The 27,449-nt window shown below is 50.2% G+C and overlaps 1 protein-coding gene across 5 annotated transcripts in view; it reads right to left on the bottom strand.

Moving 5' to 3' along the window:
* INPP5D (inositol polyphosphate-5-phosphatase D) overlaps window positions 1-11,488 on the bottom strand; it is a 149,026-nt gene extending 137,538 nt beyond the window's left edge. For 2 of the 5 annotated variants that reach the window (XM_016950727.3, XM_063790880.1), the window contains exon 1: window positions 10,709-11,482. In XM_016950727.3, the coding sequence (XP_016806216.2) occupies window positions 10,709-10,842 (134 nt within the window). In that variant the 5' untranslated portion in view covers window positions 10,843-11,482. Of the gene's footprint in view, window positions 1-10,708 lie in introns of all 5 variants that reach the window. The other 3 variants (XM_063790879.1, XM_016950728.3, XM_016950726.3) reach the window with 2 other exon arrangements.
* Window positions 11,489-27,449: the final 15,961 nt, after the last annotated feature.

The raw sequence follows: 27,449 nt of genomic DNA, 5'->3' as shown, positions 1-27,449 counted from the left end.
GAACCCCAAAGGGTAAAGGAATGTTATTCAGTAAGAGGTTTTGGGAAAGATGATTAGTTGAGAAAAATACACACAAATCTTTTTTTTTTTTTTCCTTTTTTTGAGGCAAAGACTCACTCTGTGGCCCAGGCTGGGGTGTAGAGAGGCACAATCTTGGCTCACTGCAACCTCTGCATCCTGGGTTCAAACAATTCTCCCACCTCAGCCTCCCAGGTAGCTGGAACTATAGGCACACGCCACCACGCCAAGCTAATTTTTATTTTTATTTTTTTGTATTTTTAGTAGAGACAGGATTTCACTATATTAGCCAGGATGGTCTTGATCTCCTGATCTCTGGTGATCCGGCCGCCTCGGCCTCCCAAAGTGCTGCAATTACAGGTGTGAGCCACTGTGCCCAGCCTAAATCTGTATCCTGCATCATTTATTAAATTAATTCCAGAGAGATTAAATGGTTCAATGTAAAACAAACAAACAAAAACCAAAGTAAAAAACCCATAACTGCTTCATTTGTTTTTACCAAGTACTGTGCTAAAAACATGATACATATTTTCCATCCAATCTGCCCCACAACATTACCACATAGGTATTCTTAGCACTGGTTTTCGAAAGGGGAACCAGGGCCCAGTGGAATTAAATAAACTGCTGGATCCTGGCCAGGCGTGGTGGCTCACGCCTGTAATCCCAGCACTTTGGGAGGCCAAGGCGAGCGGACCACAAGGTCAGGAGTTTGAAAGCAGCCTGGCCAATATGGTGAGACCCCGTCTCTACTAAAAAATACAAAAATTAGCTGGGCATGGTGGCGGGAGCCTGTAATCCCAGCTACTCGGGAGACTGAGGCAGAAGAATCACTTGAACCGGGGAGGCAGAAGTTTGCAGTGAGCCAAGATCACACCATTGCACTCCAGCCTGGGCGACAGACTGAGACTCCATCTTGAAAAAAAAAAAAAACCTGCTGAATCCTTAGCCCAAGTCTATTAGCTCCAAAGTCTCTGTCATAACCCACCTGCCTTGTACAAGAAGAAACAAGTGAATTTCTGTGTGCAGAGGGATTCTCTGCATTGAAAAGCGAAGGGAGAAAAAAGGAAAAGACTGAGAGACTTCACTATATAAAAATTTACAGTCCCTGAATGTCAAAAAAAAATCATAAAACTTAAAGGAAACTCACAATGAAAATATTTGCAACAAGTGTGATATAAACTTGTGCAAGTAGATAACAGAAAAACTATAGCTTCGATAGAAAAATGGCAAAGAGAATTGAACAGACCATTCACGAAAGAGGGATTATGAGGGTCAATAACTCTATCAAATAAGCTCAACGTGACCACAATCAAATGCAAATCAAAATGAACATTCACCACCTTCACCTTGCAATGTATTGTGTTTTGAAATGAAAATATTCAGAATAGGAAGGTTAGAATTAGGCGAGCACTCTCTTGTACAGCTTACTGGTGCATATATGGAAAAAAATTTCTGGAAAGCAATGTATCGTTCTGTATCAAGAGCCTTAAAAACATTCCTGTCCCTCGATCTAGTAATTCCACTCCTCGGAATCTATAACCAGACATGTTTATAACATTTCTCCAAAAGACCTTCATCAGCCATATTTATAACAACAAAATGCTGTTGATAACTTAAATATCTGATAATAGAAGAATCATTTCATGAAGTGTGGCACATCATGTAATAGAATCCTGTACATCCATTAAATATGATCATTAGGAAGAAAACCTAACTAAATGGGAAAATGCTAATGCTGCTAGAAATCTCAGACTAAAATTAAAATATGATATTTAGGAAGAAATTCTAACTAAATGGGAAAATGCTAATGCTGCTAGAAATCTCAGACTAAAATTATACATATACATGTAATACATGTATATACAAAATGGAAATTACATACATATAGGGAGGTAGAGAGAAGAAGAAGATACACCAGTGAATTAACAATGGTTATTCTAGTGTCTCAGTGATGGGGTTGTTACTTTTCTGCTTTTTGCTTTGTACTTTCTGTGCTTTGTATAAATACCATTTTCTAAAGTGACTCTAAAGAACAGGACATTGCTGTTTATCAGATCTATTTGTTTCTCCATTGCCACTGACAGCTGTGTGGTCCAGCAAGCCTCTCTGCTCCGGGGAGGTCCCAAATGATCTCTTGGGGACAGCCCTCCGTGGGGTTGTTTACAATAAGTATTGAACCCAAACTGTTAGGGGCCTGCACTTGTTAATATCGTGTTTTCCTAATGAAAGGGGACAATGGGAGCCTGAAGTGAGCAGGGAAGAGAATCTGGTCCCCACGTGCTGCCGCACCTGTCAAGCCTGAGTACCCCCGTCATGGAACATGCTGTGCTCCTTCCATCATCCTCAGCCCCAGGACTTCAGTCCCCTCTGCACCCACCCCCTCAATTGGAGCCTAGTGGTCTTCAGATGCCTGCCTTTCTTCCTGATGTCATGTTCATTGCCCCTGGTTTCACTCTGTGTGCCTCTGTGCCCCCATCCCTTCCTCCTGCCGGCTTCCAGGCTCCCAGCCCTGTCCCCAGCAGCCTCCGTCACAGGGGCATCCCTCAGTCCTCTTCCTGCTTCCATCTCTCTGAGTGCTTCCTCCAAGGAGGCCTCAAGTGACAACTCAGCATCCCCCGGAGGCCTCCAGGAAGTTTCCTAAGCAATCCTCTGCCCCCATTCTCCTCTCTCCTCTGTATGGAATGTTCTTCACAGATGGGTCCTGTACTCCTCTGCTTCTGAGATGTCACTAGTCACTTTTAGCTCATAAAGACTAATTGCCAGCACGATTTTTTTTTTTTTAGACGGATTCTAGCTCTGTCGCCCAGGCTGGAGTGCAATGGCACCATCTTGGCTCACTGCAACCTCCACCTCCTGGGTTCAAGCAATTCTCCTGCCTCAGCCTCCCAAGTAGCTGGGATTACAGGCACCCGCCACCATGCCCAGCTAAATTTTTTGTATTTTTAGTAGATACAGGGTTTCACTGTGTTGGCCAGGCTGGTCTCAAACTCCTGACCTCATGATCCTCCTGCCTCGGCCTCCCAAAGTACTGGGATTACAGGTGTGAGCCACCACACCTGATCACCAGCATGATTTTTTTTTTTTTTTTTTTTTTTTGAGACAGAGTTTCACTCTTGTTGCCCAGGCTGGAGTGCAAGGGCGCCATCTCGGCTCACCACAACCTCTGCCTCCCAAGTTCAAGCAATTCTCCTGCCTCAGCCTCTCGAGTAGCTGGGATTACAGGCATGTGCCACCATCGCAGGCTAATTTTGTATTTTTAGTAAAGATGGGGTTTCTCCATGTTGGTCAGGCTGGTCTTGAACTCCCGACCTCAGGTGATCCACCCACCTCGGCCTCCCAAAGTGCTGGGATTACAGGCATGAGCCACCTTGCCCAGCACCAGCATGATTTTTATGTGTGCAAAGCATTCGGTGGGTGCTTACCACATGCCTGGCCTTGGGCTGTAAATGTCACTCACATCTTTCCATTTTATCCTCTCGATAACCCAAGGAAACAAGGAAAAGACAAACAACCCTGTTTTCTAAATGTGCAAAGGATCTGAATTGACTTTTCTCCAAATACAAATGGCCATTAACCATGAGAAAAGACGTTTGGCATCATTAGCCATTAGAGAAATGCAAATTAAAACCACAATAAGACATCACTTCACACCCACTAGGATGGCTATAATAAAAAAGATAATAACAAGTGCTGGTAGGGAAGTGGAGACATTGGAACCCTCAGATGTTGCTGGTAGGAATGCAAAATGGTGGATCCACCAAGGAAAACAGTTTAGCTGTTCCTCAAAGTGTTAGACTTAAATGACCCAGCAATTCTGCTCCTAGATATAGACCCAAGAATATTGAAAATATATGTTTGCACAAAACCTTGTATATGAATGTTCATCGCAGCATTATTCATTATAGCCCAAAAGTGGAAACAACCCAAATGCCTGTCAACTGATGAATGGATAAACAAAATGTGGTTCTTTCAATACAGTGGCTCATTAGTCAGCCCTGGAGAGGAATGATTCATGCCACAACACAGATGAAGCTTGACAGCATTGTGCTCAGTGAAAGAAGCTGGCCCCAAAGTCCACATGTTGTATGTTTCCAGTTATGAAACATCCGGAAAAGATAAATCCATAGACAAAAAGTCGTTTAGTTGCTGCCAGGGTTTGGGTGGAGAGGGAATAGGGAGTGACTGCTGTGGGTACAGGGTTTCTTTTCTTTTCGAGGCATTGAGAATGTCCTGGAATCAGACAGTGGTGTTGGTTTCACAACATTGTGAATGCACTAAAAGCACGATAAAGAATTGTATACCAGGGCCAGGTGCAGTGGCTCACGCCTGTAATCCCAGCACTTTGGGAGGCCTAGGCGGGCGGATCACCTGAGGTCAGGAGTTCGAGACCAGCCTAGCCAACATGGTGAAACCTCGTCTCTACTAAAAATACAAAAATTAGCTGGGTGTGGTGGGAGGCACCTGTAATCCCAGCTATTTGGGAAGCTGAGGCAGAGGATTGCTTGAATTCAGGAGGTGGAGGTTACAGTGAGCCAAGAACACATCATTGCATTCCAGCCTGGGCAACAAGGGTGAGACTCTGTCTCAAAAAGAAAAAAAAAAAAATTAGCCAGGCATGGTGGCATGCGCCTGTAATCCCAGCTACTCAGGAGCCTGAGGCAGGAGAATCACTTCAACCCGGGAGACAGAGGTTGCAGTGCGCCGAGATCATGCCACTGCACTCCAGCCTGGGCAACAGAGCAAGACTGTCTTGGAAAAAAAAAATTAAGAATTGTACACCATAGAAAGGGTGACTGTATGGAATATGAATTATACCTCAATTTGAAAAAATAACCCAACGAGTGGGCTTTGGCCTTGTCATCCTCATTCCACCTGTGAAGATGCTGGGTTGAAACAGGAAGGTTAGCATTTTGCAAATGCAGCCCAGCAGAGCCAGCAGACCACAGAGCCTTGCTTCTCAGGAGTGCACAACATGGCACGAATTATAGAGGGAAGAGCAGAGCTCCTCTCACTCTATGTCTGGGGTGGGGAGAAAGGCCTGGCTGTGAGGACCACATGTCATCATGACGCAAGGGTTCATGTGCAGGGAGATGGCACCAATTGATTGAGAGGTGCTGATGTGAGGCTGCATGCAGCGGCTCACACTTGTAATGCCAGCATTTCGGGAGGCCAAGGTGGGAGAACCACCTGACTCCAGGAGTTGGGGGCCAGCCTGGGCAACATAGCAAAACCCTGTCTCTACATAAAAAAGATTAGCCAGGCTTGGTGACTTGCACCTGGAATACCAGCCACTCGGAAAACTGAGGCAGGAGGATCGCTTGATCAAGCAAGGCTGCAGTGAGCCGTGATTGTGCCACTGCACTCCAGCCTGGGCAACAGCGAGAGACCCTGTCTCAAAAATAAAAAATAAAAATAATTTTTAAAAAAAGGCCAGGTGCGGTGGCTCACACCTGTAATCCCAGCACTTTGGGAGGCCGAGGCAGGTGGATCACGAGGTCAGGAGTTCGAGACCAGCCTAGCCAACATGGTGAAACCCCATCGCTACTAAAAATACAAAAATTAGCCAGGTATGGTGGTGGGTACCTGCAATCCCAGCTACTCAGGAGGCTGAGGCAGAAGAATTGCTTGAATCCTGGAGGTGGAGGTTGCAGTGAGCCAAGATCACGCTACGGCACTTCAGCCTGGGCGACAGAGCGAGACTCTGTCTCAAAAAAAAAAAAAAAGAAAGAAAGAAAGAAAGAAAAAGGCTAGGTGCAGTGGCTCATGCCTGTAATCTCAGCACTTTGGGAGGCTGAAGAGCCCAGATCACCTGAGGATAATACAAAAAAAAAAAAATTAGCCCGGTGTGGTGGCAGGCACCTGTAATCCCAGCTGCCTGGGGGGCTGAAGCAGGAGAATTGCTTAATCCTGGGAGGCGGAGTTTGCAGTGAACCAAGATTGCACCACTGCACTCCAGCCTGGGCGACAGAGCAAGACTCTGTCAAAAAAAAAACCCAAGAAGTGCTGATTGTGTTCATGAATTTATGAATTTAACCTACCAGGTAGACAAACATGCAAAGCATCAAAGCTGGAGCCTAATCTCTGGACCCGAAAGGACTTTTCTGGGGGGCTGAGCGTAGGCACAGAAAACCTGGAGACTCCATTTTAACATGCTTGCTCGGCATCACTTCACATGGAAGATACAGTTAGTGAGTGAAATACACAGGCCTTCCAGGGCACATACCCCTTCCTGGTCTCGCATGCAGAGAGAAAACCCGGCACAGTCAGCCTTGCATAAAGCCCCTTGGCCTGCTTTCTGGTGTGAGCCAGATGTCAGTAGCTCTGGCTACGGCCTGGGCCAGCATTTTTTCCCACTGACTGTCAATATCAGATATGAAAAATAGTGCCTTATTGCATTTGCACAAAAATAATTAACAGTGTCTATTTTACTGAAGCTTCTAAAGGGAGACTTAGCCACCTGCTCACACCACAGCTTTCCAACTCTGTTGGACTCTCTGAGGTTAGGAGTTTCGCCCTCCCAAGTCCCTTCTCTGCGGCTCCATCATGAGAAGTTCCCTCTCCAGGCTCTGCCCCGCCCCACACAGGCCACCTTATGGTCTCTGTTTCTCGCTTCCAGGAAGATCATGCATGCAATCCTGGCCCTGTTATTTGTTAGTCCTGTAAACTAGGCCTGTTCCATAAACTGCTCTGCACCTCGGTTTCCCCATCTGTAAAGTGGAGATAATAGGACCTCCTTTGAAGGTCTTCGTGGACATCAAATGAGTCAATATAAGCCTAGAATGGTGCCTGGCACAGAGCTCTTTGGAAGTTGCCTGCTGTTATTAGGCGGAGCAGGTTGGTAACAACCTTCTGCTGGTGAAGCCAGGTCTGTCCGGTGCACTGTCTACACTGCCCCTGGGAAGGGGTAAGCAAGACCCTGCCATGGTGCCTGGGTGGCCTGTGGAAGGCCACATGTGGAGGGAAACCAAAACCACACTGTCAGCTGTGGCCAGACCAGGCATTGGGTTCTGAGCCAAAGGCAGCCACGTGCCTTCGCCTCCCCCATGAGGGAAGCCCCCTCTCTCTGGAGTGGTTGGCTGGGAACGCCGCCCTCCTGCGCAACTCCAGGCTGGATGGCAGACAGCTGAGCCGGCCACTCTAGGCCTGATCCCGGGCCCCAGCTGCTCCTGCAGAGAGGGCAGCCTATATACTGACGTTGGGCCTTTAATCAGCTTTGCCTGTGCAGATTGCACAAGGGGATGCCGGCTCGGCCGACCCATGGACCCTTGCATTGACTGACCCCATTCCCAAGGCATCTCTTCTTTGCAGCATAAGGCCCTGCCAGGTGTGCTGGCCCCTGCATGGCAGGAGAGGGCATGAGCCTGACAGCTCTTAATGTCTCCCACCCACGATGTACCCAACGTCCCCTCGAGGCACCCACAGACTCCCCCCGGAGCAGGGCCAACTCTGCCGGGGAATTTGAGTGGGGACCAGGGTGGGACAACATAGGCCCTACTTAGAAGAGCCCCTGGCTGAAAGACGGCAGAGTTGGACCCAAACCAGGCAGCCACCTGCTGGAGTCTTCCCACTGCAATTGTCTGTGCCCCGAGATGGAGCCCAGGCTCCCTGTCAAGCAGGGCTTTCCAAGCTGCTGAGGTGAGATCAAAGCTTTCCTGCCCAGTGGTAGGTGACGGGGCTGACCTCTCTCGAGGAAATGCAGGGTTTGCTGGGTGTGGGCAGAATGTGCACTCCTAAGTCACGTGGGTGGCACTGAACTGTAGCCCTGTCTTTTGATGTCCAACCCCCGCTCAAGTCCATTTACATAGTCAAATCCTGTTCTCTTTCCTGAGCACAAAGGCCCCTCCCTGGTGAGGCTGCTCTCAGTTCCTGAGACTCCAGGCACACTTGCCCAAACCATCAGGTGGAGACTCCGGCCGTTGTCCCCTTGCCCACCAGAGGGGGCCTGGGAGGGAGTGCTGCTGGGGCCCAGGCAGGATGAGGTCAGGGCACCTGGGGGATCTGAGGGGCAATGGGGCAGGTATACTTTTCCCATGGACTTTGCTAGGGCAGGAGGGTGAGTGTGTGGCTTCCTTCTGCAGTCACTTCTAGAGCAGGGTGGCTCCAGGCTTCCAGGGCTAGGGGGCAAAGCCTGCTACTTCTGCAGCCGCAGAAAACCCGGCTGCCCTGCACACCCCTCAGCCTAGGACTGCCTGCCTCTGCCATCTCCGTCAGGCCACGGCGACTCTGCAGGGAACACAGAAAACTAAGGGTGGTAGGGTTTGTTTTTCAAGAAGTTCAATCTCTTTGCTTTAAATGACTGGCTTTTTTTTTCTTTTTTAATGCCCTTCCTGCCTCTTTTGGTGTCAAGGGCCGCTTTCTTTCAAGAAATGAGGTGTTGGAAGATGACAGTTTGTTATCATTCATTTAATTAGTTTTTAGTTTTAAAATCTCCATAATTGGCAAAATCCAGGGTGGCAGCCATATGAAGCCTGCAGATGTATGGAAAGTCTGCAGGTCCATAGCAACCCACGACCTACAGTGGAGCCTGACCCTGCAGGAAGGGAAGCTTCCCACCCTGAGCAGAGGAGAAAGGGAAACCCTGAGCCCAGGGTTTGTCTGGCCAAGGGGTGGGGCTCCTGGTGTTTGCAGCCCAGCAGCCTCAGGATAGGAGGCTGACGAGGCTTCAGCTAAGAGGATAGTGGACATCTGTAGGCACCACAGGTCCCTCTCTAAGGAGCAGACACTGCACACCCATCATGACTCTGAGAGAACTCAGTGCAGACAAGGGTTCAGAGAGAAGATGTAGAGGAAGGAATACGAGAACTGGCCTGGATCCCAGCAGTTTTGACCCCAGCCAGCATGGTGGGCAAAGGCCTCAGGCTCTCTGCACTCTGTCTACCCCCTGAAAAGCCAGGGCTGTTGCACCAGAGCTTCTCCAAGGCCTCTCCAGCTCTGACTCTGGCTCAGGTTAATCCTAGACGTTAAGATGCTCATGGCTTGGAGTCAGAGAGACCCACTCCCCATGTCTGTAACCTGAGCAACCACAAAGCAAGCCCTGGTCAAAGGGCTGTGGCGAAGGTTAATGAGACGGGGCCCTGGAAGCCCTCGGCTCAGCCAACACCAAACAGCCAGGACAAGATCCCACTGGGCCAGGAGAGAAATCCAAGTAATCCACATGGGCCAGGTGGAGTCAGACTGGGCTTGTGAGAGGCCTAAGAGAATCTTCCTGCTCCTTCTAAGGCCCCGGCAGCAGCAGGTCCCCACTGGGGAAGTCCAGGCAGCCTGGGCCTGCGTTCCTTCCCCTGAGGCATGAGAGAGGGGGCACAGGAAACCAGTCTTTGGAGGTGGGGCTGCAGACTGTCAGCACAGGCCAGCGACCAGCTGTGAGCCTGGCTTGGTTTCCAGTGCCCCAGCTGACCCTGTAAACACTGTGGCTCCCCTTGCTTCTTTCTCCAGCCCCGCAAGGCTACACGCCTGCCCCGCTGGACTGGGAGCAGGAGAGGTTGGGCCACAGGCTGCTGGTCTCAGCTGCAGCCTCTGGGGGCAGATGGCCGTGGCTTTGACTGTTATCACTCACTTAACCTGCCAGGGCCTCAGATTTCTCATCTGCAAAGTGGGGCTTTTAACAGGACCTTCAATTTAAGTTGTGGTGAGGATGAAATGGGCTAACAAATGCTTAGCACGGCAGGTCCCAGCTGTGACTCAGTATTCAAAACAGGTCTGGGTTCATCACCCAATTCCCCTCCTGCCCTGAGAAGGGCAAGGCCCTGGCTGCTCGGGGGAACATTTCTGCCAGCCCAGGGATGCTACTTGAGATGTTCAGGTGGACACACATTTCCCTGACTACACTCCGGCACTGCCTGAGGCCCCGGCAAAATGATTAGACCAAGAGCTGCAGGGCAAGGCCCCCCTATGATTAGACCAAGAGCTGCAGGGCAAGGGCCTCCTTCAGACACTGGACAGGAAGGGGGTTTTAGAAAGGAACCTTCAGCAAGTGGCTGGTTCCTCCATTGTTAGCACAGCTGGTACATTCAGTAACATCCCCAACCAGGCAGTGGGAGGAGTTGATGGTGACAGAGACCCAAATTGAGGGGGTGGGGGGTGGGCAGAGGTCACAGCCGAGTGCTCAGGAGAGAGAAGAGGCTGCTCGCTGGTGGTAATGGTGACTTCCTCTGCTCTCAGGCCCCTGAAAGCAGCTTCTGACTGAACGGAAAGTCCTTTCTTGATTAAACTCACCCCATATTCTTGGCTCGCCAAACAACAGCTTCCTCCAGGGGCCCGAAGCCTGGGTGCTCCAGGAAGGGTCCCCCTTGCCACCTTTGCTCTTCTCAGGGTTTCTGAGCTGGGCATCTTTGAGCTGATCTCTAACACACCCACCTCCACAGAGCCCTCAGCTTCCTCCTGGCTCAAAAAGCCCAAACTCCCTTCTCTCGGTCCCCAGACTCCAAGGAAGCCACAAGGTCCACACAGCTCATGGGAAGCTGGGGTGTAAGATCAGGCCTCAGAGTGGTTCTGACAGCTCCAAGGCTGCAAAACCTGCCACGAGACCAGCTCTCTGAACTCCAAGGACAAGGTCCATGACAGGGTGGCGGGGAAGTGTGCATGTCAGATCACTCTGTCCTGTGACATAAGAACAACCCATCCCAAAGCTAGGCCCCCTCTAAGCCCCTCTGTCATATCTGTGCCTGGGGAGGGAGCAGGTTGTACTCACAGCACGCAGAGCGCGTATGCCCGGGAGATGGACTCGCTGGCACGCACGAGGAAGCTCCCGTCCTTGCCCGTCCTGGAAAGCAGCTCCTCCGCCTTGGAGCGGGTGATGTTGCCGTGGTTCCAGCAGGGGACCATGGTGGGCGTGGGCTTCCTCGGCCGGGCCGGCGGGCACCCCCAGGACCCACACACCACCGAGGGGAGCGGAGGCCCCTCCACTGCAACCTGCCGCCTGTTGCCTCTTGGTGGCCTCGGCTGCTGCCACCAGCTTAACTGACTGACTTCCTGTTTCAGGCGCTCAGCGAGGGAAAGGAAACTGAGCTGCGGAGAACTTCCTCATTACAGAAACCAAGCAAGAGAGAGAGAGAGAGAGAGAGAGGGGGGCCCTGGCCGTCAACCATCCCCTACACCCTGCCACGGCTGCCGCGGCTCTCTCACCGGCCCTCTCCTTCCTGGCAACCAGTCGCAGCCTACAATTGAAGTGTCCAGTGGCAGCTGAAGTCCCCCTGGGTGGAATGACCGGCTCTGGAGACGTCAGGAGAGTTGTGGCCACTTCTGAAGAAGCATGGCCTAGCAGGCATGGGTGGGCCAGAGGAGTGGTTCTTCTGCGGCCGTGCTGACACCCACGTGGGATGCCATGCCCTAGACAGGCCCCCGAGCCTTCTGCTCTCCCCCAGGGCTTTTCAACACCCACCCTGAACCTCCAAAACACCCAAGGGGGCACAGCTTCTCAACTGGGACTACGGCCTGCCCAGGACAGAGCAAACTTGAGGGGGAGGGGACAGTCGAGCCCCACCCCTCCCCTTTAGAGACTCCCAGCGGCCTGGGTGCTGGGAGACCTTGGCCGCCACCAGCCGAGGGCGCCAAGGTCCAAGTGATGGCTCTGTGACCCCATTATCCTCATTCCCAGGGGCGGGTGGGTGCTGCACGGGCAGCACAGCTCTGATCCCTGCAGTCCAGCTTGGAGACACACAAAGGGAGCTTGGAGGGGATGTGGACCGTTTACAGCGGGAATATAGGCTGGGTTTTTCCCTGGGCTTCTCCAGGATGCTGGGGAAACAAGCTTGGAGAGGAGAACCCCAAAGCCCCATAGGGCAGGCTGGCCGCCTGGCCAAGGACAACACTGGGTGCTGAGTCCTGCATCTCAGCAGTCGGGGTGGCCGGTCGGACTGCACCGCCTCCAAGACTGGGCATGGCCACATTTGCCCACCACTCAAAGAGGAGCTGCCTCTCCAGGGACCGCCATCCAGGACCAGTCATTTCTGAGGGCTCTGCGGTGGACACCCATCCCTCAGCCCCCAGACCTGGGCACCCTCCGTCCTTGGGTCAGGCCCACCAAGGCCGAAGGGGCACGTGTTGACCCGCTGCACAAAGAGTGCCCCCACCGTCCCACATCCAGGCCTTGGCCTCCAGGACATGACAACAGACTCCCTCCAGGAAGGGGCACCAGCCAGGCAGCGCCACCACATTCAAGCTGTGGGAACCTGGTCAAGTTTCTTCTCTCTCTTGGCCTTGGTTTCTTCTTGTCTAACTTGAAGGACGTAGCTCGTAAAAGAGCTCACATGTGCCCAGGGGCTCAACATGTGTCACACTGATGGTTGTCCCAGAACAGGGACCCCAGCACCTCCCCGCTGAGCAGCACACACGGCAGGCGAGTCTGTAGGGCAGACAAAGCACTCCCAGTCAAGGACCTCTGGCCAGGCTGGGAGCCAGGCGTGGGGATAGAGTGGTGATGGGAACTGGCCTCCACGCTCCGGCCCTTCCGGAGCTCGCCACCTCTGCAGCAGCCCAGTGTGGAGGCCTCTCATTCCCCACCCACGCCTCCACTCAGCACCTGTCCACCCCCTCCTTATGGGGTCATCTCCTATGCTCCCATTGTGCACCTTCGCACCCTTCTCACTTCCCTGCTGGCCTCCACCAACATCCATGAAGTCTCGGACCACGCCACCAGGAGGATCCATTTGCAATACTGGTCCCTTTACACCTCCACCCACTCATCTCTAGAGACCCCTACCATGCCAAGACTGCCCTACTTAGAGAGCTTCCCCCAAACCCCCAGCCCCCCACCTCTCACACCTCTATTCCCACAGTCCTTGCCATTCCACAGAGTGAGATCCCCTGGCACACACGCCACACAGGCACTCTTCCCTCATTTTTAAGGCCCATGCCAACTTTGCTTCCTTTTCCACCCAATTGCCTGATCTATCCAGCATGGTCAGCTGGCTTGTCCCCCACCCTTCTGCCCTCCACATTCAGGAAATCCCAGTATCTAGATCAGAGCTGCCCTTTTGGTGGGTGGATTTTTTTTTTGTAGGTCTCCAGTCAATATAAATAATTTTAACATATTACAAAATTCACGAACTCATGTGAGGGATAGTGATTTATCAACAAAGACTTCAAATAATGGCTAGAGAGTGGCCAGGCACAGTGGCTCACACCTGTAATCCCAGCACTTTGGGAGGCTGAGGGGAGTGGATCACCTGAGGTCAGGAGTTTGAGACCAGCCTGGCAAACATGGTGAAACCCTGTCTCTACTAAAAAAAAAAAAAAAAAAAAAAAATCAGGTGGGTGTGGTACGTGCCTATAATCGCAGCTACAGCTACTTTGGAGGCTGAGCAGGATAATCACTTGAACCCAGGAGGCGAAGATTGCAGTGAGTCGAGATCGCGCCACTACACTCCAGCCTGGGCGGCAGAGCGACACAGTTAAAAAAAAAAAATTACTGTTCCAAATTTAATAGCATAAAGGTAGAACCACATATCTTCCAGCCATATTCTCTTGAATGTGTTAGGCCATAATCACTGCATTCCTACCTTGAGATCCCATTTGATGATGACTGCACCCCGGCCCTCCACATACAAGAGCAGTCTCACTCTCCAGGGATGTCTGCCTGCATCTGGCTTGGCAGGATCAATGTGGAGAGCTCAGCATCACCACATGGATGGGAGGTGGGAGACGATGCTGATGGGAAGAGCCCGTGGGTGTATCGGTGCTGTGGAGCAACGTCCTCGAAAGACGTTGGAGGAGGCGGCTGCCTGACAGTGGACAGGAGCCTCCAGAAGGGATAAGGGACTGCCAGCTGCTGCTGGCAGGGGTGAGGAGGGCCTAGACCACCTGCCACTATCCTTGCTGTCCTCAATGCTCGGGGCCACTCAAAGGAGGAACCTGCTCCCCAGGCTGTGCCCAGGAGTCACACCCAGCCATAGGGCCCCAGAGCGATTGCACAGTGTGAGTCTACGCATTCCTTGGAGTGTCTGGTCAACCTCACCCATGGGGCAGAGGCTTGGAAAGCAGCTGAGGGGAAGAAGTGGGGTCAGACTCACTCATGTGATCCTGGGTCCAGACTGGGGCACCTGCCCAAAGGCACTGCCAGCCCTGGCAAGCCCCAGGCCCCATCAGGGGACTTGAACAATTTCTGGGAAAGCTGGGCAGTGAGAAGCATCAGGGTGGTCTGGCAGGCACCTGGTCATGGGCACTCAGCCAACTCTAGAAGCTCCGGGAAAAACAGACAGGCTTCAGTGTTGAAGAGGAGGGCTGACATGGCAGGGCCAAGGCATTGGAGCGATTCTGCTTTGGCAACCTTGAGTGAGGGCGGGTCACAGGAAGGTTTGAGTCTCAGGACAGGGTCAGGGCAGGCTGGGAGAGAGGGACAATGGAGACACCAAGCTTCTTGTCCAGTGGTCCTTCCACCATGGACAAGAAACAGAAAGAATTTCAGGGTCTGAGAAGGGACTGAGCCAGGAGAGGGGAGGCAGAGGTCAATATATTCTGTATATATATATATATATATGTGTGTGTGTGTGTGTGTGTGTGTGTATACACACACACATTGCATTATATATATAGTGTGTATATATATACACACACATTATATATATAATATATATTTACTATACAATGTTAACAGATATACAATATATCTAAGCATTTGTCACTGTACTTCCCTTCCCCTCCTGTGTTCATCGAAGCCCTTTACTATGCCCCAGGGGTCCCACTACCCCCAGCCTGGGTGGATGGATAGATATCACTCATGGCTTGGGGTGCAGGGGCTGAAAGTGTTCACTCACTGAGTGCTAAAAGCAAAGGGAGCAGTGATGGCTAATTTTATGTCAACTTGGCTGGGCCTCAGGACCCAGATATTTGGTTGGCATTATTCTGGATGTCTCTCTGAAAGTATTTTTTAGATGACATGAACATTTAAATCAGTAGACTTTGAGTAAAGCAATTCCTGTGTGTAAGCCTCATCCAATAAGCTGAAGGTCTTAGTAGAAAAAGACTGACTTCCTCCAAAGAGTAAACTTGCCAGTAGATTGCCTATGGACTCGAGCCACAGCATCAACTCTTCCCTGGGTCTCCAGCCTGCCAGCCCACTCTACAGATTTTGCACTTGCCAGCCTTGACCATCCTATGAGCCAATTCCATATCTATCTATCTATCTATCTATCTATCTATCTATCTATCTATCATCTGTGTATCTCTCTAGCCATCCACCTATCCACCTATCTAGCCATCTATCTATCTATCCATCTATTTATCTATCTCGCCATCTATCTAGCCATCCATCTATCTATCCATCTAGCCACTATCTATCTAGTCATCTATGTATCTAGCCATCCATCTATCTATCCAGCCATTTATCTAGCTATCTAGCTAACCATCCATCCATCTATCTATCTAGCCATCTACCTATCCATCTATCTAGTCACTATCTAGCCATCTATCTATCTATCTAACCATCCATCTGTCTAGCCATCTGTCTAACTATTATCTATCTATTGATCTATAAATCTATCAGTCTGCCTATCTATTTAGTCATCTATCTATCTAGTCATCTATTTATCCATATATCTATCTAGCCATCTGTCTATCTATCTAGCCGTCTATCTATCTAGTCATCTATTTATCCATATATCTATCTAGCCATCTGTCTATCTATCTAGCCATCTATCTATTTAGCTATCTATCTATCTGTCTATCTATCCATCCATCTATGTAGCTATCCATCTATCTATGTAGCCATCTATCTCCCTATCTATCTAGTCATCTATCTCCCTATCTATCTAATCTATCTACTTATCTATCTGCTTCTCTGAAGAACCCTGATTAATAGAAGGGCAAATACTTGACCGGGAAGTTAGAAAGTTGCTCACTTGCCTGGCGTAATCAATAGTGAACTTCCCTCATCTTCAGACCTGATAATAAGACATCCTTTGCTGGAGAAGGGAGCAGTCACTCACAGGGAGCCTCCTGGGATCAAGCACCACTGTTCCCCTCCTGGGATGAAGCACCACTGTTCCCCTTCCAAGGAGCCCAGGGCAGGTGGGTCAGCCCCCAGACTCCTGCTTCCTGCCACTGAGGAAGACCAGCCGGGAAAACCAGTCAAAAGCAGGAGCCAGCACCTTATTCACAGTTTGTTAAGAAGGATGGATGCTCTCCTGTGTTCTGAGAATCTACCCTGCCCACATCGGCCCCTCTCAAATCAAAGGCCAAGGTCGCTTACTGAGATGGTGGAAGAGGAAGGCAAGTCCCAGCCCCTGACTAGGATGAAGGGAGACCGTCCCACTGGAGACGTCTGGCAGAGCTGGAGCACTCCCAAACTAGCAGATCATGATCCCTTATTGTCTGCCAGAAAAGAATTTCTTCCCTCCCAACTCTCTCTCTCCCCACCCAGCCTTCTCTCTCTCTCTCTCTCTCTCTCTCTCTCTCTCTCCTCTCTCTCTCTCTGTCCATCCCTCTCTCTCCACAGTTGTTTTTGGAGCTCTGTCAAGATACCAGGCTCCACCAGCCTGCCTTTCCATTTCCAGTTCCATTTCTGCTACCGGCATCTTGACGTTTCCAGATCCACCCAGGCCCCTGCAGGCACAAATTTCATTCAGATTTGCAGAGCTAGTGGCCGCAGTCCTCTGAATTCCTGACAGATTTTGCCAGAGACCATCCATCTATGTGGCCCCACGGCTTCCCGGGGCTTGGTGCATCCCCAACAATGGGAAGGCGACGTCTCAAATCATGGCACCCTCCACCCCTTCCCTGTTCTGCTCCTCTGATAAGCTCCATTTTAGTGCTGCAAATCAGACTCTGAATTAGACACACAGGAACAAGGCTGGGGTCCAAATCTCAGCTTTACCATGACTATGTAGCATCTCTGGATTGGTTTGCATCTTTGTAAAGGGATAGTGACACCCTGTTGAAGAATGTCTGTGAAATTATGTAATGTGTCTGGCACCAGGTAGGTCCTCACGATGAGGCGGGTCTCCCAGGCGGCCCCCTGACCAGCTCCTGAAGGGCAGAGCTTCGGTGGGCTCCTGGGGGCTCCAGCGGGCAGCTGGCATCAGTGACCTTCGCCACTGGTTTAACCCAATTCTAGAAGAGAACTCTTTACCTGCGACTACAAAGAACCTGAACGGGTCCGGGTCTGCGCCTTGTGACTCCCGGCCACCAGGTGGCGCTGCACTCTGGCCTCCCCCTGGGACCAGAGCTGGGAACATCGCTGACAGGCACAGGGGCGATCCCCAAGGAGTCCAAGGGCCCATGGAGTCCATAATTGTGCTCAAGGACATCTGTGAATACCGAAGGCCTGGCAGCGAGCATCTCCTGTTTCACTGAAGATGCCGGAAAATCAAATGAGCTTGAAAGAAAACAAGGAGAATTAGGATTGACTTTGGGAAGAATTGGGTAAGAGGAAACCATGTCCAAAAAGCCAACATATGTCTCTTGTCAAGATTCTTAAGGACAGAGGGAAATATTCGTAATACAACGTTTAGTGAAAAAACAAATCAAGGCCGGGCACAGTGTCTCACACCTGTAATCCCAGCACTTTGGGAGGCCGAGGTGAACAGATCTCCTGAAGTCAGGAGTTCAAGAACAGCCTGGCCAACATAGCAAAACCCTACTAAAAATCCAAAAATTAGCCAGGTATGGTGACAGCCACCCGAAGTCCCAGCTACTTGGGAGGCTGAGGAAGGAGAATCGCTTGAATCCAGGTGGCGGAGGTTGCAGCGAGCTGAGATCGCACCACTGCACTCCAGCCTGTGCGACAGTGAGACTCCATCTCAAAACAAACAAATCAAGAAACCAAATAGGAATATATTACAATTCCAACTATGGAAAAAGCTCTATCCTGGAAAGACACTGGAGGTGAACAGGGTTGAGTTAGGCGGCATATCCACGAGCAATTTTTTTCTTCCATCTACTTTTTCAGCTTTCCTTTACTGCCCACATAAAAAAATTAAATAAAAAGAGAACTCCAGCTAAAGGTAGTGTGTGTCAAATCCTGCTGGAAGCATTTTGTTTTGTGTGGATGGCTGGTTGTATCCTGGGAGACTCTTCCCCATCATTCCTCTCAGGATTCCTAAGAAAGAGACCAACTTTTCTCTCCTTAACCTTTTTTTTTTTTTACATTGAAAAGTAACATGTGCACATAGTAACATGTTATTTAACATTCTCAAAAGGGTTTACAATAAAAAGTAAGTTTTCCTGCCAGCCCAGACCCCAGATCCATTTCTCCAGGGCCAGTTTCAGTGTTTTCTATGCATATACAACCCGATTTTTGCAGGGCCCCCCTTTTTAAATACTCTATTATGTGTCTTTCATTTTTCACTTCAGATTTCTGGACATTTTGTGCAGCTAGTTTATATCTACCATATTCTTTTAAAGATACCTACTATTCTATATCATAACATGGTGCATTTTACCAGTTTCCTCTCCCTGGACACATAGATTCCAGGGTTTTTTTGGTTTTGTTTTTGTTTTTGAGATGGGGTCTGGCTCAGCTTCCCAGGCTGGAGTGCAGTGGTGAGATCTTGGCTCACTGTAACCTCCACCTCCCAGGCTCAAGCGATTCTCGTACCTCAGCCTCCTGAGTAGCTGGGACTACAGGCATGTGCCACCATGCCCAGCTATTTTTTGTATTTTTAGTAGAGATGGGGTTTCATCATGTTGGCCAGGCTGGTCTCAAACTCCTGACCTCAAGGGATCCGCCCACCTCAGCCTCCCAAAGATTCCAGTTTTTAGTTAGTCTATCTGCAAGAAAAATCCCTAGAAGAGGAATGAGCGTTCAACGGTTGTGTGCATTTTTAGTTTTGATTAGTTATGCCGTATTGTCTTCCAAAGTGGTTGCACCAATTTATATACCTACTGTTGGTGATAACTGGGGTTTTAATATTTTCTAAAACTCAGAGGGGCAATTCTGGAGTGTCCTACTTTAAGAAAGTGACATGGATGAAAATCCTACTTATGAAACAGGTTTTTAAAAAACAAGCCCTGGGGACTTTTATTTCAAAGGAATTCTTGACGTTCATTACAATATTGATTTAAGAATGAGCTCTCTCCTTGCATTTGAACTTTTAGGAAAATGTATAAATACATTCCCTTTCTAGAAAGCTGTCTAGATCTGTTTCTTGCACTGAACATGAAGGGGCCAAGCCCATGGCCTCTTGGTAGCTTTGTTGCAGTTAAGCCTACACCTGGATGTGAAGCAAGGCAGGCCTGCGATCCCCACCCCCACCACTGCGATTGCCCCACCCCACCCCTATGGAGTGTCCTTGTTGCCACAGCAACCACCCCTTTCCTGGCTCTCCGCCCCCAGAGTCAGATTTTACAAATTCTAGGAACAGCAACTCTCAGCAACACTCCCCTGAGCCAGACCCTGAGCCCAGCCATCGCCAGCATCCGCCGGTCTACCACGGCCACCACGCCCCAGGCCCCGGAGCCTCCTCCAACCTCCGTTCTGGCCTCGAGCACTTCCCAGGCATGAATCATGACCGCCTCCCTTGGCAGGCCCACTACCATGCTTCCTAAATGCAGTTCCTGCCAACAGCCACTCTTTCCGTGGCAATTACGTGGCAGCTTCTTCCCAGCTCCACGTTCTGTTCCTCTTCCTCTCTGCTTCTTCAGCCAGTAGTTCTCTGAACTAATGTGCCAAAACAAACAAACAAACAAACAAAAACACCCCACCTGGTTGGTCCCAGCTTCATTTCCATCAGAATCTGCTTCCCAGCATGGTCTTCCTCCTGCCCCCTCCTCCTACTTGGCCGGACTGGGTCTCAGGAAGCCCCAGGTTTTCTTGACTGCATCCTCGCCAGCTCCTAAAACTGTGGGGAAACATCTCTGAAATGGCTCCCCACTCTTGCCCTTCCAGCAACTATCCCTGCCACCACCCCTACCTGGAAGCATCACCTCTTCCCTGGACCATCCCAGCCTTGCAGGCTACCCGAAGCAGGCGTCTTTCTCTGACGCTCCGCCACTCCGTGGCATATCAGCACTCCTTTATCCCCCCCACCCTGCCCCGCCCCCGCCCTAGCCTGCACAACCTGCCTGCTCTTCTCTTAGAGCCTTTTCCTATCACTACTTGCACTATTTCGTGTGCACCTCTCTTCTCCTCTCATTAGATTCTCACCTCTGGGAGAATGCAGATCTGTCTTGCTCATTGCATGCTGCAGCAGCATCCAGCTCATGCTGCCAGGCAGTACGCACCTGTCTTTGTCAGCTCAGGCTGCCATAACTAAGTACCATAGACTGGATGGCTTCAGCAACAGGCATTTATCTTTCATAAGTCTGGAGGCTGGAAGCCCAAGATCAAAGTGCCAGCATGGTCATGCTCTGAGGAGGGCTCTTGCCCTGACTTGCAGGTGGCCACCTTCTCACCTTGTCCTCCTGTGGCCTTCCCTCCTCTCCTCCTCTTTTTCTATGGCCACCAACCCTGTCAGGTTAGGACTCCATCCTTATGACCTCATTTAACTTTAATTACCTCCTAAAAGCCCAATCTCCAAATACAGTTACACTGGGGGTCAGGGTTTCAGTATATGAATTTCAGGGGGCGGGACATAACCCCCCTAAAGTACCCAGTACCAGTCCATAGCAGTACCCAATAAACATGTGTTGAATTAATAAAAATGGCCAATATCTATCTACCAGCTAACCATGTGGAAGCACTGCTATGCTCTCTACACGAGTTGCCTCGCTCAATCCTCATGGACAACGCACAAAGGGAAATCCTATTATTATGTCTATTTTACTGGCAGGGAAATTGAGACTAGAGAGGTTAAATAATTTGCCTGCAAGTTAGTGGCAGACCTGAGAATCTAGCGTACATCTGCTTGATCCCAAAACCTCTGTATACGCTACACACCTTAAGTTAAATGAGCTGGAACTTCTGCGCTGGGCTCTGCAATGCATAGGGCCTAGAGCCTCCGGCCTGCTCACCTATACTCTCCCCTGCATCCTCTCCTGTCTGGAAGCCTCCTGGGCTCCCACTGTTACTTTTACACAGAGCATTATTGGAATTAGCACAGATAAAGAAATTACTGGGTCTAAGCCCAAGGGGCTGGTCCCCAGCACACAGGAGTGTCAGATGACCATTTTCAGGGTCCTTGGAGATGTGTGTGGCATGGACATTTAGAGGAAATTCCGTCTGGAACAGAAGCATGGGTCTCATCCTACCTTCTGGGTTTTTACTGTGAACTCAAAGATGGCTTGATGAAGCTGGGTGCAGTGGCTCACGCCTGTAATCCCAACACTTTGGGAGGCTGAGGCGGGTGATCACTTGAGGTCAGGAGTTTCAGACCAGTTTGGCCAACATGGAGAAACCCCGTCTCTACTAAAAATACAAAAATTAGCCGGGCATTGTAGCAGTTGCCTGCAATCCCAGCTACTCAGGAGGCTGAGGCAGAAGGATTGCTTGAACCCAAGACGCAAAAGTTGCAGTAAGCTAAGCTCATGCCACTGCACTCTAGCTTGTGCGACACGGCGAGACTCCATCTCAACAAAACAATACAAAACAAGACAAAACAGAACAAAAGGATGGCTTGAAGCACACTTGCTGGAGGTGTGGGCGAGGGAACCAGGGCCGGGGTGGTGGTTAAACCTGTCAAACTGCACATCCCACCCCACCCAGAGGTGATTGGTCTCATTGCAATTGTGACCTAGTTAATCTCCCAAATCTTCAGTTCCAGATCTTCAGTTTGCAATCCAGACTGCAAAGAACTGTGCAGGTTCACCCTAAAGCCTCCCGTTCATCCCGTGACTCCCCTGCTGAGTGATTCCAACAGCTGCTTACGGCCTGTAGGACAAAGTGTGAAATTCTTGACAGTACTTACAAGACTGGAATATGACCATTTCCTGACTTTTTCTTATTTCCATCCCACCCCTGAGAACTTGGCAGGAGTCCTTACTCCATACCTGGATCCAGCACCTCCTGCCAACTCTACCCATTGTAGCTGCAGCCCAGGGAGCGCCAGCAACTCAAACCTTAGCCTCCCAATCACACTCCAGCCCTCGGGCTGTGATTGCTTCCCCTTTCATCTCTGGCCAGTCCCAAGCCCTGCCCTGACCACCTCCTGTTCCCTCCTCTCCATCACACACATCTCCACAACCTTTGTCCTCTCCATGCCCCTCAACTCCCTCACAGTTCCTTCTTCTCCCGCCACACCCAGCCAAAGGGGCTGCTGATGTGGCCAGAGAAGTGCCTCTGCCAGGCAGCGCAGCCCAGGACAAAACCCGGCTTCCCACTAGCATGGAGACCAGAGCCTTCCAGCCTCTCCCCTGCCTTCTCCGTTGGCTGCGGCACCAAAGCCTGCATTTTTCCAGTGGACCCCGCTTCCCTACCTCACCTCCCCACGCTCCTCAGGCTAGCTCACTTCCAGAAGCCACCAAACATTAAAGCCCCTCACTGTTCTGCCCACAGATGCTAGATGGGTCTCCCAGGCTGCTTTCCAATGCGTCCACACCCGCCTCCATCCCATTGTCCCCGGGGGCTCCTCCAGATTCTCCCCTCCTGTGGCTGGGACTGGCTCCCACAGCCACGCCCACAGCTCTGGATTTTCTCCCTCTCCTCCCCACCCACTCCTTCCCCTCATCCTACAAGCGAGCTTAAGATTTTTCCATGTTATAAAATAAAAACTTAAAAAATCCTCCCTGACAAAGGTTCTCAGTCTTGGCTGAAAGTCTGAAAGGCCCCACCCCAGACCAATTAAATAAAAATCTCTAAGGTGGGGCCAGGACCTCCCCAGAAGAGTGCCTTGGGTGGCCAAGACTGAGAGCCACAGCTCCCTGCCCTTTCTTCTTGTCTGGGTATCACCTGGGTGATTTTGGAATAAATTGCGGAGCTTTTGGAATAAATTGTCCTCACTCAGCCTCCTACAGCAGCCTCGTCCCCACCCCCAACCCTCCCACCAAAACCTTTTGCAGCAGCTCCTTTCTCCCAGCACCCCATCATCATCATGAGCCCTCTACAGTGAGCGACCCTGCAGGCCTCTCCCTCCCTCTCCAAATCCTTCCTGTTGCTCCCCCAAGTTCTACACCTTCCTCCCTGAGCCCCCTTCTTCCCAGGCTTTTGTCCTTGGTCATCCCTTTTGTCTCCTCCATACTCCCCCAGAGCATTTTCCTCACTTGTGGCTTCCAAATCTGTATTTCCGGTCCTGACCTCCTTCAGATCCACACTTCCTGCTGCCTGTGAGGACACCCTATAGACACTTAAAAGCTCTGTCATCTGAATTTTCTATCTTTACACCGAAAACCTGTTCTTCCACACACATCGCCTATCTAGATTGCTGTCACCAAACTGGCTTCTCCCAAGCCAGAAACCACCAACACCTTCATCCCCGCCCCCTCTCTCACCACCCACATCTGATGGATCATGGAGTTCTGGAGCTCCTTGGAATCCATTCCCTTGGCGGCGGCAGCCCCACAGTCCCAGCCTTCTTTGCTGCCTGGACTATTTCGAGGGGGCCTTTGCTAGCCCATCCTCCTCCCGCCTCCTCCTCCAGGACACCCCACTCGCATCTCTGACTCTGTCCCTGCATGCCTACTAGGTATCTCTTTCTAAAATGCAAATCTGAGCCTGCCACTTCTTTAGGTTACATCGCCTGTGGTGTCCCCCGCCCTAGGATGAAATGCAAGCTCCGTGGCAGGTCACACCAAGCTCTTCCAGCCCCACATCTCATTTGCCTTTCCTGGTCTCCTCCTCCCTCTCCCACACTCACTCTGGGCTCCAGTATGACTGAATTGGCACCTTACATATGTCTACTCATTCATTGATTCAACAGATATTGACTAAGAATCTACCATGAATCCAGACCCTGTCCTAGACCCCAGAGATGCAGGAGGGAACAAACCCCCTGCCCTCCTGGAGCTTACACTCTATGTTGGGTCTTCTTGCCCTCCACTGAGATTCTTGTCCAGGGTTTAACTCCTCCCCAGCCAGAGCTCGCCTCAGTTCTCTGTGGCCAGACGGGGAAAAGGGCAGACTCTAGAGCCTGATCTCCTGGCCTGGTCACTTACCAGCTTGTAAGATCATGGGCAAGTGGCTTAATCTTTCTCTGCCTCAGCCTCTTTCTTTGTGAAATGAGGGTGATAATAGTAACCTGACTTAACAGGTTGTTGTAAGGATTCAATAATAAGGATTCAACACTTGTAAATGGCTTAGACCAATGCCTGGCACATAGGTAGCTCTCAGTAAACATTCTTTTTTTTTTTCTTTTTTCTGAGACAAGGTCTCACTCTTTCACCCAAGCTAGAGTGCAGTGGTATGATCACAGCTCAATGCAGCCTTGCTCTGGGGATCAAGTGATCTTCCCAGTTCAGCCTCCGAAGTAGCTAGGACTACAGGCAGATGCCACCATGCCTGACTAATTTTTTAATTTTTTGTAGAGATGGTGCCTCACTATGTTGCTTAGGCTGGCCTCAAACTCTTGGGTTCAAGCAATCCCCCTGCCTTAGCCTCCGAAAGTGTTGCAATTACAGGCGTGAACCACTATGCCCACCCAACGTTCACTTTTGTCTTATTTCCTTAGCACAGTACATAACACATAACGGATACTCAATACATGTGTTCTGATTGGAATAATGAAGAAAAAAAGCATAAGTAATTAGTGCATTAGAATTTAGTTAGTCATTGAAAACCAAATGGCTCTGATATTATAAGACTGCACTTGGAATGTCACTTAAAGATCTAGAAAGAAAGAAAATGCTCCACATGTGGAAGAAACATGGCTCAGACAACAACCACTATCTGGACATCTCCTGACCTAGAGCCTCCTTGGACAGCCTGTCTGTCCTCCTCCTTGGAGGGCCTGACTGTTCAACCAGTGCCTTTTGGGTGTGAAGGAAAAGGAAAGGAAGTGACAGTCATCGGGATCTTTCACTGGGACCCTTGAGCTTCTGGTCCAGGGAGTTAGTGGGGAAGGCCCTGCCGAGGCTGGTACCATCCTGACCAGGACTGTGGGACTTTGAGCAATCCACCCAGCCTCCCCAGTCCTCTGTTTCAATGCTTGTCAAATGAATGAAGCTAGGCCAGGTAACACCCAGGGCCCTCTGACCTCTGTGATTCTAGAACTTTTTGTGTGTGTGTGTCCACCTCTGGTCTTATATCTAGATTATAAACAACATCAGGGAGAAAGCAGGGACCATAACTTGTGAATTAAAGAACAAATGCATTATTTAGTCATTTTTTCTGGGAGCTCAGTTGTTTAAAAGTATAAAAGAGGAAAGCCATTTCAGGGCATTTCAAATCATAATTGAGCGTTTTTCTTTACACTGGCAAGCGCCCATTTCAAGAGATATCAAATATTCATCTTTGACGCGATCATTCCTTTTAGAGGATTCGATTCACAGAAATAATCACAGATAAGGGCCAAGATTTACCCACAGAGATGTTCATCTCAGTGTTATTTATAACAAAGAATATAGAAGTAACTTCTGTTTCTAATACTAAAGGAATGCATAAGTAATTCACAGCATGTCTCTTTGACGTATTATCTTTTGCTAGAGAATAACCTGGAGGAAATGCTTGTGATATAATGTCAAGTTGGGGGATCAAAAGCATGATCCTAGATCAATTTTGCAGCAGGTTCATCTGCAAAATGGAGTAAAAAAAAATGTGCAGCATGATCTCAGTTTTGAAGAAAAAGGAAAATTCACAGATAAGACCAGAAGAAAATGTGCCTCTGGTTAGTAAAATTATGGGTGATTTTTCCCCCTCTAGTTCTTTGTACTTCCAAATGTTTGGCATCTATTACTTTGAAGCCCTCTTCTAAAAACAGTACAAAAATGGAACTTGAAAAAGCAATACCTTGCCAAAAGTACAGTCAGCTTTCTCACCTCTTCTCCGAGCAGCACATTTAAATACTGGATTCCTTCCTTTCTTCTTCACTCGCTGGGCATGAGATGTGGATGGCAGTGTGGCCCCAGCACTGACTCCTCACGATGCAGACACGGGGGCCTTTGAGACTGAGCTCTTCAGCAATTCCCGGCTTGGTGCAAATCGCTCCCTCCTAGGCTGTCAACAAGGGAGGATGATTCTGTATCTCAGCTCTTGACATCCTTTCAGTTCAGACACCTCAGGCTGGCAAGTCCGCAGGCCAGAGCTGGCAGCCTGAGCTCCCTTCTCCCCTCGAATCTGATGAGGAGATGAGGGAAGGGCAGGGAAGGCGGCACAGTGCCCAGTGGTTCAGGTCACAGGCTCCAGAGGCAGGCCGAGCAGGATTCCACATCCCAGAACCTGGAAACCCTTTGTACTTCTTGGATGTTCAGACAGAGACGAAGGAGGTGCCCAGAACAGTTGCGGGAATGTTCCTCTGAGATCAGAAAAGCAGTTGCCTCCTAGGCCTGCGTCTAATCAGCTGTGTGGTTTGGAGGACATCACTGTACGGGACCCCTTTCCATTCCTGCCAAATGAGTAGGTCAGACTTTGAACAGACTTCAAGATCACGTCCATCTCTGTAGGGCTAATGTTTCATGTCTTGCTACTGCCACCTGCGGCCTTAGCTCTAAGAATCGACAAGGTTGTTAGTCTTCGTGCAGCCATGTTGAAGCCAGTTAATCTCAGCTGTGCAGACAGCGGGTCTCTCCTGGGCAGGGCAGATTCTCCCCATCAGCACCGCTGGGTTTAAGAGACCACCGTGCCTGCTCTCCCCATAGAGCAGGCTCTGAGCCTTCCATGGCAACCACCCTGGAGCTGCTCCAAGGCCCCTCTTTCCTTTCCCAAGCCACACATGCTTTTAGCAGGGGCCTTATGGACTTCAGGTTCCCGCCACCATCACCTCCCACCCCAGGTGTCTGATGCAGAGGAGGGTCTCTCCTGGTGGGAATTGCAGACCATTTCTGGGAGGTGACAGGTACCAGGGTTAGGCCAGGAGGATCTGCTCAGGAGGCAGGGCCTTTCATGGAATGATTTGACAAGAAGGGCTGGCCCCTCTGGGAGAAGAAGACAGGAGCAGAAACTCGGCATGTGTGTGCTGTATTTGTGGTGTGTGTCTACATATGTGTGCATGTGTGTCTACATATGTGTGCATGTGTGTCTACATATGTGTGCGTGTGTGTCTACATATGTGTGCATGTGTGTGGCTTTGGCATGATTAAAATTTTTGAAGTAGGAGGCAGAATTTGACATGGTTGTGTGAGCCTCGCCAACAGACGACTCTTACAGCTTTTAAATTTACTGTCTTGACAAATTTCAGGCAGTTTTCACTGTCGGGAGACAGTTGGCCCAGTGGCTGACTTCATGTCCTTTGGTCTCCATGCACCTGGCACACATGCTTGCTATAGGAACGAACCAGGCAGTGGGCTGGCCAAGGGCAGAGCGGGTGGCCCTGAGATGGGAGGCCCAGAAGGCTGCCAAAGTTCATCGTGTAGCTTCATGACTTTGGAATCATTTCAAAATCCATTGGCAGCCTTTCTATTAGGTTATGCCCCTTAGAAATGTTTACACTGAGGCAAGAGAATTATTTGAACCTGGGGAGCGGAGGTTGCAG

The sequence above is a fragment of the Pan troglodytes genome, chromosome 13 (genome assembly GCF_028858775.2).
Source record: "Pan troglodytes isolate AG18354 chromosome 13, NHGRI_mPanTro3-v2.0_pri, whole genome shotgun sequence".
NCBI classification, from domain to species: domain Eukaryota; kingdom Metazoa; phylum Chordata; class Mammalia; order Primates; family Hominidae; genus Pan; species Pan troglodytes.
Note: the sequence above shows the minus strand (reverse complement) of the source record. Positions and strands in the feature narration are given on the sequence as shown.